At 39.4% G+C, this 19,063-nt stretch overlaps 1 protein-coding gene across 2 annotated transcripts; it reads left to right on the top strand.

Annotated features, from left to right (window-relative positions):
* The first annotated feature begins 200 nt into the window (after window positions 1-200).
* On the top strand, window positions 201-18,194 carry scara3 (scavenger receptor class A, member 3). 2 transcript variants are annotated; one of them, XM_083562513.1, is made up of 7 exons: window positions 201-536; window positions 12,002-12,037; window positions 12,369-12,413; window positions 12,990-13,109; window positions 14,612-14,692; window positions 15,841-16,881; window positions 16,966-18,194. In XM_083562513.1, exons 1-7 carry the CDS (start codon window positions 530-532, stop codon window positions 17,397-17,399), a joined length of 1,764 nt encoding a protein of 587 aa, XP_083418639.1. In that variant the 5' UTR covers window positions 201-529; the 3' UTR covers window positions 17,400-18,194. The 2 variants fall into 2 exon arrangements, with proteins under 2 accessions (XP_083418639.1, XP_083418640.1); XM_083562514.1 differs by lacking the exon at window positions 12,002-12,037 and having other exon boundaries at window positions 213-536.
* Window positions 18,195-19,063: the final 869 nt, after the last annotated feature.

A 19,063-nucleotide genomic window follows, 5' to 3' on the forward strand; every position in this document is an offset into this window, starting at 1 on the left:
GCCTTAAAGGCGATTTTAAATTCCCAAATTCCTGTAAATGTGTCATGGAGAGAAAAACAGACGACAAAGGTGCCTGTCCTTCCCAATCCAGACATTTGCTAGCAATTAGGCTGGGACAGGAATATACAGGAACATATGCACACTCTCTCTCTCTCTCTCTCTCTCTCTCTCTGACTCCATCTCTCCCTCCCCTTCCCTCTGTCCTTCTCTCACTGAGAAACACACACACTCCAGTCTCTGTTGTGTTTCTCCAAAGTGCACATGTTTCCTTAGCTTCTTCTCGTTCTGCGGAAAAGAGAGGCATGTTCTGGAGCGGCTGCTGCATATGCACATGTGTATTGCGTAAACGTGTATGGCATGACTAGCTGCTCGAATCAGCGAGCTCTGATTACCATTAAGTGGACTTTTTATAAACAATCTAAGACACGCATGCAGCCGTATACTTAAACAGACACTGGAGGTTCTGTGAAGAGAGATACGTACATATAAGACTACCTGCTCATCACCATTCTTCTGAAGCACAAGAAATATGAAAGGTAAGAGAATTCTCTGGTCCTTTTTCTTTTGTTTGTTTGTTTGTTACAGATATTCAATTAAAGTTACTTCTTTCTTAGTCTTGGAGGTGGTTTGACCCCTCTTAGTGTCCAGGGGGAAATCATCATTGGTTGATCTTGGATGGAAGATATACTCAGAGAAAGGGGTTTATAATAAACTTCAAACAAATTCCTGCATTAAGAATATGTCAATTGATATTTAAGATTTTTGGTATCCTGAGATAATTTTTTACTGGAAAAGAAAGCTGAAGATACCTTTTGAAGGCAGAGGGAGCATATGGGTAAGATCTGGTAAGCTGTTTTTTTTTGAGGAAAGGGAGCAGGTAGGAGGTCTGGTTCTCTTTACTTGAGCTCATTTCCCAGAGAGCTTGAAGAAAGTTGCCTGTCAGCAATCAGCACACAGGCAGCAGGTGTGCGACTGGAGATCCCGATGACATCCTCCAGCCTGGGCATGACTAAATACATACCAAGTTGTGTGTCTTGACAGGTGGTGTAAAGTTATACTGATTTTCTTACCACTTCATAACAGTATATGTTGTGGTGGTGGTGGTGGTGGTGGTGGTGGTGGTGGTGGTGGTGGTGGTGGTGGTGGTGGTGAATTAATAAATCTCTGTATAGTATGTCTGTGTTGTCAGTTACAGAAATGTCAGCCCCTGTTGCTGCTGATTGGATTATGGGATTGTGGATCAGTCTAATAAAGCATGTGGGGCTTTTTATGCCTTTTAGTCATGTCAAGTCAAGTCAAGTTTATTTCTATAGCACTTTTCACAACAGACATTGTCTCAAAACAGCTTTACAGAAATCAACAGTCAAGGTGAATGGTGTGCATTTATCCCTGATGAGACTGTGGCAAGTAAAAACTCTCTTATCTTAGATGTTATGAGGAAGAAACCTTGAGAGGAACCAGACTCAAAAGGGGAACCCATCCTCATTTGGGTGACATACATTTTTCAACAATACAGAACACTGGAGAGTGAGAACTAACATGAGTACTGGAGTATAAGATTATAAGTAATGTTTTTTCTACAGTCTTATACAGTCTTTATGGTTATAAAACTAGGAGCTTCTGAGCTCAACATCATTTCAGTCCCAGAAAATGTTTCAGCTATGATGGTGGAGTTCAATCAATCAATCCAATAAATACAGTGTGCGTATTTCTGTCAACACCAATCAATTCACACCTGCCTATGGTCTCTGTGCCATAAGTTCTTTGTGCCTGTTACTCCTGGTGAAGGAGCCTCTAAATTTCTGTTTAGTTACATACAATTTTATTTGTATAGTGCACCTAATATTGAAAATTTTTCCAAAGCAGTTTTGCAGAAATAAATAGAATACAAATATACATTTTACATTTATGTTAGCCCCTCAAATTTTATAAAGCAAGAACTAAAAACTCCATGAGATGGTATGAGGAAGAAACCTTGAGAGGAACCAGACTACCTGGGTGACAGTGATTCGTTATACAGTAGCTCCAAACTGAGTTGCCTATATGTTCGGTTCCTATAAGTTTCATTAAATGAGGAGTGGCCCATGTGCCTGTAAATACCACGAAATGAGGTGTGTCTGTTATGTTCTGTCAGTCTTAAAGATGGCGGTGTGGCCTCAGTACCTATTAATCCAATGAAGGAGGTGTACTCTTTGTTTGTAGTGGATTCTTTGTCTGCTAGTTTCAATAAATGAGGTTTGACCCACGGGCCTGTAAATTCCATTAAATGGGTCATCGAGGAGGTGTGGTCTCTCTGTTTTTAAGTCCAATAAAGGAGGTGTGGTCTCTCTGTTTTTAAGTCCAATAAAGGAGGTGTGGTCTCTCTGCCTTTTAGTCCAATAAAGGAGGTGTGGTCTCTCTGCCTTTAAGTCCAATAAAGGAGGTGTGGTCTCTCTGCCTTTAAGTCAAATATAGGAGGTGTGGTCTCTCTGCTTTTAAGACCAATAAAGGAGGTGTGGTCTCCACGCATTTTTGTCCAATAAAGGTGCTGTGGCCTCTATGCTTTTTAGTCCAATAAAGGAGGTGTGGTCTCTCTGCATTTCAGTCCAATAACCGAGGTGTGGTCTTCTTGTTTTTTAGTCCAATAAAGGAGGTGTGGCCTCTCTGCCTTAAAGTCTAATTAAGGAGGTGTTGTCTCTGCCTTTTAGTCCAATAAAGGAGGTGTGGCCTATCTGCCTTTTAGTCCAATAAAGGAGGTGTGGCCTCTCTGCCTCAAAGTCCAATTAATGAGGTGTGGTCTCTGCCTTTTAGTCATGTCAAGTCAAGTCAAGTTTATTTCTATAGCACTTTTCACAACAGACATTGTCTCAAAACAGCTTTACAGAAATCAACAGTCAAGGTGAATGGTGTGCATTTATCCCTGATGAGACTGTGGCAAGTAAAAACTCTCTTATCTTAGATGTTATGAGGAAGAAACCTTGAGAGGAACCAGACTCAAAAGGGGAACCCATCCTCATTTGGGTGACATACATTTTTCAACAATACAGAACACTGGAGAGTGAGAACTAACATGAGTACTGGAGTATAAGATTATAAGTAATGTTTTTTCTACAGTCTTATACAGTCTTTATGGTTATAAAACTAGGAGCTTCTGAGCTCAACATCATTTCAGTCCCAGAAAATGTTTCAGCTATGATGGTGGAGTTCAATCAATCAATCCAATAAATACAGTGTGCGTATTTCTGTCAACACCAATCAATTCACACCTGCCTATGGTCTCTGTGCCATAAGTTCTTTGTGCCTGTTACTCCTGGTGAAGGAGCCTCTAAATTTCTGTTTAGTTACATACAATTTTATTTGTATAGTGCACCTAATATTGAAAATTTTTCCAAAGCAGTTTTGCAGAAATAAATAGAATACAAATATACATTTTACATTTATGTTAGCCCCTCAAATTTTATAAAGCAAGAACTAAAAACTCCATGAGATGGTATGAGGAAGAAACCTTGAGAGGAACCAGACTACCTGGGTGACAGTGATTCGTTATACAGTAGCTCCAAACTGAGTTGCCTATATGTTCGGTTCCTATAAGTTTCATTAAATGAGGAGTGGCCCATGTGCCTGTAAATACCACGAAATGAGGTGTGTCTGTTATGTTCTGTCAGTCTTAAAGATGGCGGTGTGGCCTCAGTACCTATTAATCCAATGAAGGAGGTGTACTCTTTGTTTGTAGTGGATTCTTTGTCTGCTAGTTTCAATAAATGAGGTTTGACCCACGGGCCTGTAAATTCCATTAAATGGGTCATCGAGGAGGTGTGGTCTCTCTGTTTTTAAGTCCAATAAAGGAGGTGTGGTCTCTCTGTTTTTAAGTCCAATAAAGGAGGTGTGGTCTCTCTGCCTTTTAGTCCAATAAAGGAGGTGTGGTCTCTCTGCCTTTAAGTCCAATAAAGGAGGTGTGGTCTCTCTGCCTTTAAGTCAAATATAGGAGGTGTGGTCTCTCTGCTTTTAAGACCAATAAAGGAGGTGTGGTCTCCACGCATTTTTGTCCAATAAAGGTGCTGTGGCCTCTATGCTTTTTAGTCCAATAAAGGAGGTGTGGTCTCTCTGCATTTCAGTCCAATAACCGAGGTGTGGTCTTCTTGTTTTTTAGTCCAATAAAGGAGGTGTGGCCTCTCTGCCTTAAAGTCTAATTAAGGAGGTGTTGTCTCTGCCTTTTAGTCCAATAAAGGAGGTGTGGCCTATCTGCCTTTTAGTCCAATAAAGGAGGTGTGGCCTCTCTGCCTCAAAGTCCAATTAATGAGGTGTGGTCTCTGCCTTTTAGTACAATAAAGGAGGTGTGGCCTCTCTGCCTTAAAGTCCAATTAAGGAGGTGTGGTCTCTGCCTTAAAGTCCAATAAAGGAGGTGTGGTTTCTCTGCCTTTTAGTCCAATAAAGAAGGTGTGGCCTTTCTGCCTTAAAGTCCAATTAAGGAGGTGTGGTCTCTGCCTTTTAGTCCAATAAAGGAGGTGTGGTTTCTCTGCCTTTTAGTCCTATACAGATGTTTGGTCTCTCTGCCTTTTAGTCCAATAAAGGAGGTGTGGTCTTTCTGCCTTTTAGTCCAACAAAGGGTTTGTGCTCTGTGTGCTTTATAATCCCAGTAAATGCTTTGCACCTATCAGTCCAAAGAGAAAATGTGACCTTTAGATCTTTCAGTCTCATTTACTTTCACCTCTGTGCCTGTAAGGTGCCTGTAATTACAGTATGTGTCAATTTCTCTTTGAAGCAGATCAAAATCATATATTGTATAATTGACTATGCATATAGGAAAAATGGACAACAAGCATATACTATACTAGCAAATGACTAAGATTCACATGTATTCTAGCTTGTATTCTATACAAATAGTGTAGGAATTTTCCATTACATTGTTATAACACTTGTGGTATTGCCTGCAAAAGGCAAATGCTTCAACCCTATACCACAACACATGCATTCTTCAGTTCATTTCTCACTGTTTGATAAATATGCATACACACATTCCATGAATTTCATTGCTCCTTTGAGTTAGATTGTTGATGAGGACTAAGTGAGACTTGCTGTTGTGTGTGTTGCAAAAAGTCTTTTTTTTGCATTTTTGGATTTTAGAACATAGCACATATATTTTTATCTATATTTTTTGTGAGTGTGTGTGTGTGTGTGTGTGTGGGGGGGGGGGTATTAAAAACAAGATTAAGCTTTTACACAATTCTGGAAATTTTCATCTTGATTTTGTTGCTTGAGAACAAGATCACTGAAACCGCTTGACACACCACATGCATTGTGAATCCGGGATTGTGACTGGTTTTATGTTCCTGGGCCGCACTATGCAGTGTTCATAATAACAGCATGTGACTGCACCACATTCCAAATATTCACTTTCTATCAAAACAGCATACATACACATTTTTATTTATTGAAAAGATGAGCATTTAAAAGCTGTGATTTGGGACATGGTTCAGAAAGACAAACCACTGAGGAGCTGTGGAACAGGAATATGAAAACATGCTGTGTTAGAGGGCAGTAGTTAGGAAAGTTGACCATTTAATTATTCAGAACAAACAGAACAGGATTATGTATTATTTCTTTGTCAGAAACTAATTTTAAAAAGCCATAAGGCTTCCACTTGGCACATAATGTGCATTGGCTCACAAAACAAACCCTTTCTATATAAACAGCCCTCTCCAGAAATTACTTTACAGTACAAATTCTGAGATCATATGCAATAACTGTTTTGCATTGTGATTTCTATGTGGATTCTCAGCAAAGCTCTGAGTTGAGCTGAGGGTAAAATTAGCACAATGTCTAAAGTTTCTGCTTTACCAGGAAGTGGGCATCATGTTATTAAACATCTGGCATAATAGATACATCACACTTACTGTTTTTTTTCCACCTAAGAATAAAACAAAAGTGTAGAGGTAAAAAAGGTAGGTGCTTTATACTTGTCATGCACACCACAGTGAAAGTTTTCTTGCATATTCTGGTAATGTTAGGAAGCTGGGGTCAGAGCACAGGGTCAGCCATAATACAGCATCCCTGGAACACAGCAGGTTAAGGGCCTTGCTCAAGGGCCCCAAGAGTGGCAGTGGCTTAAACCCCCATCCTTCCATTGAGTAACCCAGAGTTTAACCACTAAACTACCACCTTCCCAATGAGATGTTAATCTTGTAATCAAACTACTGGATTTCAACCCAGAGTTATAGGTGGAGTTCTTTCTTTTGTCCTGCGTCTTTTTTTTTTTTACATAGTTTTCTAAGTTCACTAGCTGTCTTCTGACTTACTGAAAAAATTTGCACTTAAGGGTTAAGGGCCTTGCTTGAGTGCCCAGCAATGGCAGTGTAGTGGTGGAGGGATAAAGACATGTATGTCCTTTTTTGTAGCTTAGTACGGGTCAATATTTTTGGCAAACTGTATTGTATTACTTTTTTTTTTATTTCCATAGCTCTTGGTCATGGTCATTGTGTATCCATTGTCTATCCGGGGAATAGTGGAAACGAATTGGGAGTACACCCTGAAATCCTGTACACTGTCTCATACACACATTTAAGGTAAAGTAAAAGGGTAAAGTGGAAAATTATGCATTCAAGTAAAGTCAACCATGCATTTTTGCAAACCTGTGCTCACACGAAGTCATGGAGCAGCTAAAAGTGCTTTCAGGAGTGCACTAAATAAATAGCTAATTTGTATTCATGAGCTCCTCAACACTTGTGATTGGCTAATGTCACAATGATCAACAGGAGAAAGAGAGAGGAAAGCAGTTACTTTTAGCCTCAGGGATCTTCTGGATGTCTGGGTTCAATTTTAGGATTTCTCAATGGCAGAGGGAAATGTAAATACAAGCTGTTGTGTTTGCTTTTCCATTTAAACATAGCCCAAAATGTAAGATAATCCAAATACAACAAAACTTTCCACCGTGAACAATCACTGTGTGTTGTACAATTACACGGTCCATAAACATACGTTTCTGCATTGTAAACTTATTCTAAGTCTTACATCAGAAAGCAAACTGGATTTCAGATGTACTCGTTTTCCTGCTGACTCATCACTCTCATTAAAACCATGTTCAGAACCGAATGTTCTACGACTTCAGCAAACCCTCCATTTCCTGCAGTTTCCTGGACTCCCGTTTTAAACATTCTACCCCTTTCAGACTTTCAGGAGTTTTGAAGGTTGCTTCTGTTAGATGAACCTCCGTGGTTTTTCAAAAGTAAGCTTCTGAACTTGTTTTTGGAGGGGATGGCTGCCATCCAGACCAGAGAATCTCCTGAATTTTTACTTTGTGTTGTTGGCAGCACTAATGGCAGTGGCTCAGGTTGGGTCTGTTGATCCAGGAGACACCTGCCTAGCCTTGCTTAGTTGGAAAAAGTGCAGACAGGCAGCAGTCCTGCACATTTTTGGACTGTTGGTACAGTACTTTAGCTCCGATTAGCCCACACACTCCGGGCACTTTAGCTGCCCTGAACACCAGCTTTAAAAACACCAGCTAAATACATTGTAAGTGATTGTGGGAAATGTAAAAGACCAAAAAGTTTTTTTTTTTTTTTTTTTTTTTTTTAAATGTCCACCACTAATGATATATATATGATAAATAAATATGTTAAACCTACACACTTTACTATTATTAGCAAAACAAAACATTAGCAAAAAAATCTATTAATAAATCTATTTTTAAATATCTCATATTCCACAAACCAAAGCTTGGGTGAATGATTCTAAAGTGGTGTTTAAGATTGGAAACGTAGAGCAGAACCTGCATGCTATGCTAGTACGATAGCCAACCAAGCTTACCTAACTCATATTTTGATTGAATGCTGTGGTGTTTTTGTGAAGTTTATAAAATAAATAATAAGTAAAATTCTGTTTATTTAGTGACAGAAAAAAAAAGGATTTGGTTCTGAAATTCCACTTGTGTCTTTAAGCTAGTTGAGGAGATACAACCTAGCCAGCTAGTTAAGCTTGCTTATTAGTGATATCTCGGTAACCCAGCCATTAGGGGGGCACAAGCCAGTGTACTCTTAGTGCCGGTCCCAAGCCCGGGTAAATGGGGAGGGTTGCGTTAGGAAGGGCATCCAGCGTAAAACATGTGCCAAATCAAATATGCGGATCACAAATGAGAATTTCATACCGGATCGGTCGAGGCCCGGGTTAACAACGACCGCCACAGGTATCGTTAGCCGACAGGGTACCGGTGGAAATTGGGCTACTGTTGGCCGAAGGAGGAGAAGGAGAGGAGGAAGGCGTCTACAGAGACGGCAGGAAAAGGAGCAGTGTAGGAGAGTAGAGGTTCGGGTTGGTACTTTAAATGTTGGTACTATGACGGGTAAAGGGAGAGAGATAGCTGATATGATGGAGAGGAGAAAGGTAGATGTGTTGTGTGTTCAGGAGACCAAGTGGAAAGGGAGTAAGGCCAGGAACATTGGAGGTGGGTTTAAACTGTTTTATCATGGTGTGGATGGGAAGAGAAATGGTGTAGGGGTGATTCTGAAGGAAGCGTACAGTAAGAGTGTAGTGGAGGTGAAGAGAGTTTCTGATAGGGTGATGATAAATGTCATCAGTACCTATGCTCCACAAGTTGGCTGTGAGATGGAGGAGAAAGAAAGATTCTGGAGTGAATTAGATGAAGTGGTAGATGGTGTACCTAGGAAAGAACGATTGGTGATTGGGGCAGACTTTAATGGGCATGTAGGTGAAGGGAACAGAGGTGATGAGGAGGTGATGGGTAGGTATGGTTTTAAGGAGAGGAATGTGGAAGGGCAGATGGTGGTAGATTTTGCTAAAAGGATGGAAATGGCAGTGGTGAACACGTATTTTAAGAAGAAGGAGGATCATAGGGTGACGTATAAGAGTGGACTAAGGTGCACACAGGTGGATTATGTTCTGTGTAGGAGATGCAACCTGAAGGAGATTGGAGACTGTAAGGTGTTGGCGGGGGACAGTGTAGCTAGACAGCATCGGATGGTGGTCTGTAGGATGGTTTTGGAGGCGAAGAAGAAGAGGAGGAAAGTAAGGTTTGAAAGAAGAATAAGATGGTGGAAACTGAAGGAGGAAGAGTGTAGTGTGAGGTTCAGGGAAGAGGTCAGACAGGGGCTTGGTGGTGGTGAAGAGGTGCCGGATGATTGGGCAACTACTGCAGGAGTGATGAGGGAGGCAGCTAGAAAAGTACTTGGTGTGACATCTGGAAATAGAAAGCAAGACAAGGAGACGTGGTGGTGGAATGAGGAAGTGCAGGAGAGCATTAGGGGAAAGAGATAGGCAAAACAGAAGTGGGATCGACAGAGTGATGAGAAAAGTAGGCAGGAGTACAAGGAGATGCGGCAGCAGGTTAAAAGGGATGTGGCGAAAGCCAAGGAAAAGGCATATGAGGAACTGTATAAGAGGTTGGACACTAAGGAAGGAGAAAAGGATTTATACCAATTGGCCAAGCAGAGGGACCGAGCTGGGAAGGATGTACTGCAAGTTAGAGCAATAAAGGATGGAGAGGGAAATGTGTTGACTAGTGAGGAGAGTGTGTTGAGAAGATGGAGGGAGTATTTTGAGCAGCTGATGAATGAGGAAAATCAGAGAGAGAGAAGGTTGGAGGATGTGGAGTTGGTGAAGCAGGATGTAGATAGGATTAGTAAGGAGGAAGTAGGAGCAGCGATTAAGAGGATGAAGAATGGAAAGTCGGTTGGACCAGATGACATACCGGTAGAAGCGTGGAGATGTTTAGGAGAGATGGCAGTGGAGTTTTTAACCAGATTGTTTAACAGGATTCTGGAAGGGGAGAGGATGCCTGAGGAATGGAGAAGGAGTGTGCTGGTACCGATCTTTAAGCATAAGGGAGATGTGCAGACCTGCAGTAACTACAGGGGAATTAAGTTGATCAGTCACACCATGAAGTTATGGGAAAGAGTAGTGGAAGCCAGGCTGAGAGAAGAGGTGACCATCTGTGAGCAACAGTATGGTTTCATGCCGAGGAAGAGCACCACAGATGCCTTATTTGCTTTGAGGATGTTGATGGAGAAGTATAGAGAAGGACAGAAGGAGCTGCATTGTGTATTTGTGGATTTAGAGAAAGCGTACGACAGGGTGCCGAGAGAGGAGTTGTGGTATTGTATGAGGAAGTCAGGTGTGTCAGAGAAGTATGTGAGGGTGGTGCAGGACATGTATGAGGACAGTGTGACGGCAGTAAAGTGTGCAGTAGGTACGACAGACTGGTTCAGGGTGAAGGTTGGACTGCATCAAGGATCGGCCCTGAGCCCTTTCCTGTTTGCAGTGGTGATGGACAGGTTGACGGACGAGGTCAGACAGGAGTCTCCCTGGACTATGATGTTTGCAGATGATATTGTGATTTGTGGTGAGAGTAGAGAGCAGGTTGAGAAGAGCCTGGAGAGGTGGAGATATGCGCTGGAGAGAAGGGGAATGAAAGTCAGTAGGAGTAAGACAGAGTACATGTGTGTGAATGAGAGGGAGGGCAGTGGAGTGATGCGGTTGCAGGGAGAAGAGGTGAAGAAGGTGGAGGAGTTCAGGTACCTGGGGTCAACAGTGCAAAGTAATGGAGAGTGTGTTATGGAAGTAAAGAAAAGAGTGCAGGCAGGGTGGAGTGGGTGGAGAAGAGTGACAGGAGTGATTTGTGATAGAAGAGTATCTGCAAGAATGAAAGGGAAAGTTTATAGGACTGTGGTGAGACCTGCGATGTTGTATGGATTAGAGACAGTGGCATTGAGTAAAAGACAGGAGGTGGAGCTGGAGGTAGCAGAGCTGAAGATGTTGAGGTTTTCGTTGGGAGTGACGAGGATGGACAAGATTAGAAATGAGTTTATTAGAGGGACAGCACATGTAGGATGTTTTGGTGACAAGGTGAGGGAGGCGAGATTGAGATGGTTTGGACATGTGCAGAGAAGGGACATGAATTATATTGGTAGAAAAATGCTGAAGATGGAGCCACCAGGTAGGAGGAAAAGAGGAAGGCCAAGGAGGAGGTTCATGGATGTGGTGAGGGAAGACATGCAGGTAGTTGGTGTAAAAGAGGCAGATATAGAGGACAGGGTGGTATGGAGACGGATGATCCGCTGTGGCGACCCCTAATGGGAGCAGCCGAAAGAAGAAGAAGAAGAAGATTAGTGATATCTCGGACAGCCAGTGGACAGTGGGCTATGTACTGCTCTTACAGATATATTTTTATCATAGATCCATTGATGAAGGTAGATTTAAGGTAGTTTTAAGGTAGCTGAAATAGGAATAAAATCAAATATTTAGAAAACAAAAACAAAGCCTACAGGTCTAAAGGAGGTTTAGAATGTTCTAGCAAAGCCATTTTTGCAAAAGCTTTTCGAAGAATCTAGAATTTTTTAAAAAGTATAACAAATTTACTAAAGAATGAATGAATGTACTTGGAGTTCACAATGTATTTTGCAATTGACTCAAACAAGCTCCACAAGTCTTTAGCATCTGTTAATCGACCTTTGGCCCAACTCTCACTGACTGACACTGGTAAAATTTACAATGTGTTTGTGTAATGCACCAAGAGGAGCCACTCCTGTTCCATTCTTCATGTCTGTGCTGTTCAAGTTAAGTTATGATATTCCTCCTTTTTTTTTCTTCCTACTCGTCTTAAAGATGCATTTTTCTTCAAATACTTATTAAACCACAGTGTTTTTGTTTTCGTATTACTGCATAGTGTGGTATGTGCCAGAAATGACATCATATTTAAGTCACATGGTTTTTGTCATAAATGGCAGAAGTTTGTTGCTTTCTCTTTTTTTCCTTCCTTCTTTTTAGGGATTTATGGGACTATGTGTGTTCATGTTACATACACCTGGCTATGATTTTAAAACATATTTATTCCACAAAGTTGTAATATTCTTAAATCTGATTGGTTTGAATGTTAAGTGGGCAGTGGGCCGTGGACATTGGCGTTCCAAAAGTTTGATGTATTTTTCACGAATAAACAATTTTCTATATCAGTATGCTGCCAGGTGTGTTATTCCCAGTTATTCAACATCCACCAACTCCTTTTTTTTTGCAGAAAGTTATTGTGGCTATGAGAACCAACTCTTTAAAGGTACGGTATAATTGATCCCTTTATTCTTCTTCCACATTTCCTAGTCATTTAAAATGTTTTAATATAACCATTTGAATGATTCGATTCTTCCTGTTTTTTAATATTTAAAAGATTAAAATCTTGTTAAAACATCCAACATAGCAGTCCACCCATTATCATGTGTTCTTTCTGTTAGGGAGATGGATAGGACAGAAACATTTTAATGTGCCTCAAAGGAGGTTCCAACATTTATAACAGTTTATTATATAATGTGTGCTGCTATTCATCTATAAAACCAAAAAGCTCTTCCAATTGTGTCTCGTTTATCTTTTGTATAATTCTATTTTCTCAGAGGAGGACCTGACTGGAGAAGAGGAGGAGATGCCTCCCTTCAGAGGTTAGACAAATGTACTTCTATTCAAAAACAAAATATCCAGAATATTACACTGAAAAATATCCACTGCTAACAGCATGACAGATATTTATCTACATGCATGCTGTGCAGTGCAAACATAGAATATTTGATTGTATGAAGCATAAATAAATTAATTAATTAGAGGCCAGGAAAACAGGAGGGGGGGGTGTCTAGCATTAATAACATGAAGATGAAATTAAAAGTGAACTGAAAACGCTGAAAGCTGATTTGCACTTGTTTGTGGAATGTGCTGAGAGAGTGTTTTGACAGTTTTTACAGTGTTGTTTATGTTCCTACATCTCTTTAATAGAATTTTCTGTGAAATTAATAAATGATGTGTAAACTTTAAACATCTGGCACAGCCTGTTGTTTTGTAGAAATTTAGGTCCAAGTAATGCTGTCACTTACAGATTTTTGGAAGCGTAGAACTTTTGGGCGTACGTTAAAAGGACTATTAGTTATAGTGGTTACTCTTATAATGGCACCACAAATCTTTTTAAAATGGGCTTATGGTTTAACATTGTAAGCCATGCTCTAAAGACTTGTTTGTGTCCACAGGAAGAACCCGGGGAGGTTGTGTGAAATGCCAGCAGACTCGTTCTCTCCAGCTGGCGGTCAGAGTTCTCTACGGCTTCTTCGTCTGCATAGTCATTGCTTTAGCAGTCCTGGCTTTTCTAGGTGAGCTAAAGCTAAAAATAAAATTGAGATATAAGCGATGCATTCATTTTCAGTTACACTGGTCATTCTTGTGTCCTTCCAAGTTTAAGCCATCCTTTAGCACCACAGAAAATAATTCACACATTGACAGAATTGACAGAAGAAACTGAAAAACCTGGAGGAAACCCACACAGACATGGGAGGACCTTGTGTTGCAGATAGTAACTCAAATTCAGGCTCAAAATAGGGAGCCTGGAGCTGTTCTGGTGTTATAAAAATAGAAAGGCACCATTTTTCTCACATCACCAATAAGTTCACCAATACTCCATGTAAGGCACAGGAATCTGAACCAGATAATTTGAATCATCACATGGTTATGCAATAAAATGTGCTGACCTTTTAGCCTGTTAGCCACTATTCAGTTGTTTTTTTCCCAGATGTAACTCATATTTCCTCTGTAAACCCACTCCCGTAGATTTACAGTTAACAATACAGTGACAACAACACTCTCGAGACTCTGTGGTGGTGCAGACTTTTTACTAGCAGGACACTAACCTCTACACCCATGGCCTAATTAACTGAAAACAAAAGAATAGAAAAAGTCACATTTAGAAGGGTCATGATAAAACAAGCTTGTTTGTACACATCTGGGTTAGATTCTTCAGTTGCCCAACAAATGTACTAGTAGATTTTTTAAGGCAAAATGCACACTTCATAAATTTCCAGTTCACTGTGTGAATGTGTAGCTTATAAGTCTGAAATTAATATAAAACTTGTTCCCTGTTTGATGTGCATAATTGTTAGAATTTAGCTGAAGGAGTAATTTAACTGGATTAACGTTTAAAATTGTTACATTTTAAAACATAATATGTAAATTGTTCGCAAATTAACTGTGATTCTTTAAAATTTCTGTTTCCTTGTTGAACAATAAATTAATTAAGACTGAGTTCTAGACTTTTTGTAGAAATCATAAAAGTTATATATGCATGTAGCAAATTACAACGTTTACTGTAAACCAATAGAGACCAGTATATATGATAACGGTTCTCTTTCTTCTGTTGATGTGCAGAAAATTAATAAGGTTCCTCTCTCATACCAGGAGTTTCAAAACCTTCAAGACGAACTGTGTGAAATAAAGAATCAAAAATGGCTGTAATTACAGGGCTGCAGTATCTAAAGTGGAAGTGGTAGCTTAGTGGTGAAGATAGTGGTCTTCTAATCAAAAGGTTGTGATTTCAAATCCCAGCTTTACCAAGCTACTGTTTCTGAAACCTTGAGCAAAGCCCTTAACTATAACCCTTTATATGCTGAGTTGTATAAATGTGATAATGTATGTTGCTGTTGTTTTAGTCTCGGGGGTTAGTCATTAATGGAAGACTTTTACTCTCAGGAAAAAACAAATTCTAGTCCTGATTTTATTTCATAGAATCCATTGTTTCATTTTTGTAATATCTGTCTCTGTGCCTGGCTTTGAAAATGTATTTATCACTGAAATCTTAAAATTAACCAGATTCATCCATCAGTTTTTAGGAAGGTGAACAGCTTAACTGGAGAGGAATCTCTTGATCATAAAATGACGATCAAGAATGAGGGAAGTACTCAAGGTAAGAATTCAAGATTGTAGTATTCCTTAAATATCTGCTGATGTTCTGCAAATTAAATAGAAAGAAACTGGTAAACAGTGGTGGGTGTATGTGTGTGTGTGTGTGGGGGGATAAATTAAATAAAATATTGGTTACACACACAATTATACACAATATAGCATGAAGTGAAATGTTTCTGTATGTTTGTCTGTTTACCCAATATAGAATCTACATAAACCCATTAAAAAAAAAAAAGATATATAACAGATAGATGACAAGAATGTATGAACGGTATCTCAAAAAAAGCAAATATGTGCATTTGTAGGTTGTATACACATGTATTTGAAAATTAAAATGATGTGCCTTCAGAGTAATCATGTTTTATACAAAACTATTCCTCACCACCATCAAAAGAGTGATCATTAATTATCCTGCCATGTTTATGCCAAAAAACTTCTCGGCACATGTCCATGTCGCATGTCCCACTGATCACTCACGCCTGTTTGTTATTACCAATTTTTTCAGCAATTTTAGTAATTGTTGTATTAGGGTACTGTCACATATGGATTTGATGACTTTCAATTCTTACCAAATTGAAAGTCATCAAATCCAATATGACTAACTAAAACCTTAAATTTTAATTAAAACTTCAAAATTAAAATAAATAATTTAAAGCAAAATATACAGAGATGTGATTTGATATTTTTTATTAAAATCAACAAAAGGCGGTTCTCAAAGTTTTTGGAATTTATTCAACCTCCTTTTGGACTGAAAATAAGGTTGTCAAAGCTAAAAAAAAAAAAAAGTCACCCACAGGCAGCAGATGCAGGTAGGGAAATGTTAATGACATCTATAACAGAGGTTCAAAATGTAATTGGTAACGATAATTGTCAATTAAAATATAGTGGAGTAAAAAAGAACAAATATTGAATCGTAGATGTATTTGAGTAGAGAGTAAAAGTTGCTTATATTTAAAACTCAGTAAAACTAGAACTAAAACTTTGCTCTGTTTAAAAACAACCTTGCATCCACCTTCCAAACCTGAAAAAGAAAAATTCCCTCTTACATTATGGATGGCTTGAAAAGCAGCTGCAAGCATAACAGATACTTTGGAAACGTGAGTGCTTGTCTATGGTTTAACCCTTGAAATATTGTATGTATTTTTGCAGATCTCAGCACCACAAACTGTACAGATTGCTACAATCCAGTAAACCTCCGAGAAGAAATCAATAGCCTCAAGAAGGAATTTGAAGACCTTCAAAAGATGTATGTAAATCAAGAGCAGTTACTGGAGCAGGCAACTCAATCCCAAAACACTCTAACACAGTCCAAGAACAGAATGATGAGAGATATACAGGCTTATGGGATTACTATTAAACGAATAAACCAATCTCTTGAGCAGTACTTAAATCAGGTAAATGGATGGCAGGTTGTAATCAATGAGACCGATCAGGGCATGAAGACTTTGGTCCAAGACCAGTATGATTTGACAGCCACTGTGCAACAAGTCAATAGTACTGTTACGCTTAGTGCCTTGTGGATAGATGCTCTTCAGAGGAAGGCAGAGGAAGAAGCATTGGTGTTGCAAAAAATAACCAAGGATTGGCAGAACTACAGCAGAACACTGAGTGGACTCAAGTCCAATTCCAGCATCAATGTCCAAATGATGCGAACAATTCAGAGTGGCATCTCTGCCACCCATCAGAGAATCAGCATGAGCTCAGATATGGTGCACGAGCTCACGTTGCAGGTCATGAACCTCCAGATCCAGCTGGACAACGTGTCTTCTTACATTGATGAGCATGAGGAGAACATGCATGACCATCAGTATCATGCCAAGTACTATGAAAATAGGACTAGGGAAAGGTTTGTGACACTGGACACAAGAATGAGTTCCATTGAACTAGAGATCGAAACCATTGCTTCCAGCATTAATGCAACAGTCAGCCATGTTCAGAGCATGTACAAATACATCAACATAGAGAGCTCATCTTGCCAGTCAAAGCTGGGCAGCCACACAGAGGACTTGCAGAATTTGAACAATACTGTTTTGCTTCTGCTAAACCTTGCTGATTCCTTGAGATCACAATATATGGTGCTTAATGTACGTCTTGATGTGGATATGAGGAACATCTCTATGTTAATGGAGGAAATGAAGCTGGTGGACACCAGGCATTCTCAACTGATCCAGAACTTCACCATTGTGAAAGGTAAAAAAAAAATTAACAATGTTAAATGCTCTTATATGTGGTAAACTAAAAATTAGATATAATTAAAAAATATATATTTTGCAGGTTCTCCTGGTCCACCGGGTCCAAAAGGAAATAGGGGTGAAACAGGGACAACAGGTCCTACAGGATCAAAAGGGAATAAGGGAGACAGGGGCCGTCCAGGTGTTCTTGGTCCTGCAGGTCCTAAGGGTTTTATAGGGCCTAAAGGAGATCAAGGGGAGCCTGGACCTTCTGGAATCAAAGGAAGCCAAGGACTTAAAGGAGCCAAAGGGTCCTTAGGACAACCAGGACCTCGAGGTGAAAAGGGGCAGAAAGGTGACATGGGAGCTGCAGGCAAAGATGGGTGGGAAGGGGTAAAAGGACCAATTGGAATCCAGGGTCCAGCAGGACTTCCTGGTTTACATGGGATTCCTGGGCCTAGAGGAAAGCCTGGTCCTGTTGGTCCACCTGGGCCACGTGGATATCCTGGACCACCAGGGAATGCCACAGTGGGATAAGAAATGTTTAGATCACTTCATTATTAAACTTGTGGCTTGATATAAACCTCCTTGTTGGAACTATCTGGCGGTTACAGAGTATGGATATATAAACTTTGAAGTATCTAGAATTTCCTGAAAATTACACCTTACAGACCTGACCTTCAATATGCATCCCTGGGCAGATGCTAGTTAAATTTTACTGATGGGGAAGACTATGAAGGACTTACTAAGGCACATTGTTAAAAAAATGTGCCTAACATTTTGGACTTTTACTTTTTTTAAATGGTAAATATTTCGAGAATGTCTAAATGATGGAACGGTATGTCTAATATTTGTGAGGTCTTTTATTTCTTTTTGCATTAAGAATCCCCTCACCTATAATGAAGACAAACGTTAAGGCACTTTATGTTAATAGTATTTGTAGTATCAAGCCATTATATTAGAATTAGTTTTTGTATATATACCATGGTGTATTCGGAGCAGGTACTCTGAACAAGAAACGTGAAATTGTGAGATTCTTTTTTTTTATTATTACTAATCTTTAAACAAATATTCCAAACAAAAGTACAATAACAGAAAAACAAACGCATGCTACAGCATTGATTTTGTATTTTAATGTACAGATTGTAGATTTTACATGCAATTTTTTTTCCTTTGATGAAACCCATAGTTAACATAGTTTCTGCTTTTGCACCACATTTTATATTGTTTTGTAAGAATGACATTTTGACAGGAGTGTTTTTACACTGTGATATAAAAAGCATCAACTGTGCATATCTAAATTAAAAATTAAATATATGTTTAATCTGGCAATTTTCATGGACTTCTGAATGTCTGTTAATGAAGAAAATCCTATCTGAAGCATGCTTTATGATGAAGAAGGAATTATATTATATAGCAAAGAATATTACTCTCCTCTGAGCAAAACAAAAGAAGCTCTTTGTTCCTGAGTAATTTCTAATTCCACAGAGATTCTTTTAAGGAAAAGAATAATATGGAAGCCAGAGGCCTGTTCATTATAAACTAAATTAAATTTATTAAAGACATGCAAGCAAGAGGAATGATGCTTATTTGTTTGAAGTCGATTCAAAACATCCTTTAAGCTTTTTTTACACAACAAATGGCGGGTTATTGAGTGCAAGTGCAGACACACACACAGGATCACTTCTCCTTTTCAGAGCATGCAAATATATATATATACTATATATATATATATATATATATATATATATATATATATATATATATATATATAGTACAGACCAAAAGTTTGGACACACCCTCTCATTCAAAGAGTTTTCTTTATTTTCATGACTATGAAAATTGTAGAGTCACACTGAAGGCACCAAGGGCTATTTGACCAAGAAGGAGAGTGATGGGGTGCTGCACCAGATGACCTGGCCTCCACAGTCACCGGACCTGAACCCAATAAAGATGGTTTAGGGGTGAGCTGGACCGCAGAGTGAAGGCAAAAGGGCCAACAAGTGCCAAGCATCTCTCGGTGAACTCCTTCAAGACTGTTGGAAGACCATTTCAGGTGACTACCTCTTGAAGCTCATCGAGAGAATGCCAAGAGTGTGCAAAGCAGTAATCAAAGCAAAAGGTGGCTACTTTGAAGAACCTAGAATATGAAATTTTTCAGTTGTTCCACACTTTTTTGTTATGTATATAATTCCATATAT

The sequence above is a fragment of the Silurus aristotelis genome (genome assembly GCF_946808225.1).
Source record: "Silurus aristotelis genome assembly, chromosome: 15".
Taxonomy (NCBI): Eukaryota; Metazoa; Chordata; class Actinopteri; order Siluriformes; family Siluridae; genus Silurus; species Silurus aristotelis.